This window comes from Trachymyrmex septentrionalis, unplaced genomic scaffold, assembly GCF_001594115.1.
Source record: "Trachymyrmex septentrionalis isolate Tsep2-gDNA-1 unplaced genomic scaffold, Tsep1.0 scaffold72, whole genome shotgun sequence".
NCBI classification, from domain to species: Eukaryota; Metazoa; Arthropoda; class Insecta; order Hymenoptera; family Formicidae; genus Trachymyrmex; species Trachymyrmex septentrionalis.
In genome coordinates, this window is record NW_017305905.1 from 1,891,138 (window position 1) to 1,892,672 (window position 1,535).

At 35.0% G+C, this 1,535-nt stretch overlaps 1 protein-coding gene across 3 annotated transcripts in view; it reads right to left on the reverse strand.

Moving 5' to 3' along the window:
• The window catches only part of LOC108753829 (acyl-CoA:lysophosphatidylglycerol acyltransferase 1-like), a 5,539-nt gene extending 4,581 nt beyond the window's left edge, over positions 1-958 (reverse strand). The window contains exon 1 of one of the 3 annotated variants that reach the window (XR_001939668.1): positions 375-958. Coding sequence is in view for 2 of the 3 variants with exons in the window: in XM_018495751.1 (XP_018351253.1) it covers positions 375-412 (38 nt within the window). In the remaining variant the exon portion in view is untranslated. The remainder of the gene's footprint in view (positions 1-374) is intronic. The other 2 variants (XM_018495751.1, XM_018495752.1) reach the window with 2 other exon arrangements.
• Positions 959-1,535: the final 577 nt, after the last annotated feature.

The window sequence follows — 1,535 nt, forward strand, 5'->3', positions numbered from 1 at the left end:
ATGGACGAATTTATAGTTTGTTCTTATTTTAAGACCGTCTTAAGTAATGTCTTAAGATGCTAATACGGCTTTCTATTCTGATTCACGATATTTTAAGACTGTACTTAAGCCGGTCTTAAATATAAGACTCCGAATATGAATACCGGTCTATCTATTTATCTCTCCCTCGTCAGTCATCATTTGTTCTTCTTTCATTCTATATAAAATATAAGGTTAAATACATATTTTCTACGAAACTCATGAACTATCTTTTATATCACGATGTTCATGCAATGAAATTTATCTTGTGTATCATTTAAAAACTTGAAATTAATATAGCAAATATTATAGTCACGTGAAAAATCGTGAAACTTGTATAAGTGAGCAGACGTTACCTGACAAAAGAAGAGGCGGCAGATGTAGAGTCAGTCATTTTCGAGTGCCACCATCCGTTGTAAAAGATTTAAAGAATTTCATACACTTTTTCTTCACCATAGCATTTCCTTATGTGTAATTTACATAATAAGGAATCATTATTTTGGATGACACACGCAGATCAACGAATGCGTTTGACCGTCAAGAATTACTTGGAATTACTGCAACGTCGACGTAAGCATATATCTGCAAGATTCAATACTCGCGCTCGATCTTTTGTTTTTGTATTGTATAAACGTTTTATCTTCAACGCTTTTACTGTGGCGTAAGAAATGCGAGTAGACTTAATAATTTATGTATTCTCGCTTCTACCGCCGATTAAATCTCAAATAGATCGTTTTCGTTGAAATATTTCGTTATTCATCGCTTTTGTTGTCTCTTGTGCTCTACCGGAGAGAAACTTGAGAACGGCCATCTCGACCTTTTTTCTGCAACGCTTCTAATTTCCCGTACGCTAGCGCACTAATGTCCATTTTAGAGATACAAGAACCACATGCGATATGTAGCACATGCACTTTTGTGACACGCCGGTAAAATCGTAGTATCAGTGCCGTCGGCAAAAATGGTGGTTTGTGACTGTACTACATCCATAAATTTATGGTGTAAAAAGTAAGGTGCATTGTACATACATAATAGCGGCAACTTTGGCAGTTGATCCAATTAGAAGGTGACTCATCTTGCAAGCGCTCGCTTTAAAGTGAAGTTTGATTATAAGAAACTAGAAGTTTATGATAAGAAGTGATATAAAGAATATTAAAAAATTGTAATTCCAACTTCTAATAATTTATAATAATAAAAAAAACAATAAAATTCAGTAATCTGAATTTCTTTTTTAACCAGAGAGAAACCTGAGAGAGAACATGACGGCCCAAAATCTGTAACCGCAAAATGCTGCACACTACTGTCTATAATCGTATAATCATACTATATGTAGCACGATTATATGAACCAAATATCGATTTACCATTTCTAGCCTTGAAAAATGGACAATGTATCCTAAAAAAAGTGGACGTTGCTATGTAGTTTACATCCACTTTGTCAGAGGGCAGTAATGCGCGGCAGCATTTTGCGGTTACAGGTTTTGGGCAATCATATCCTCTCTCAGATTTCTCTCTGGTATC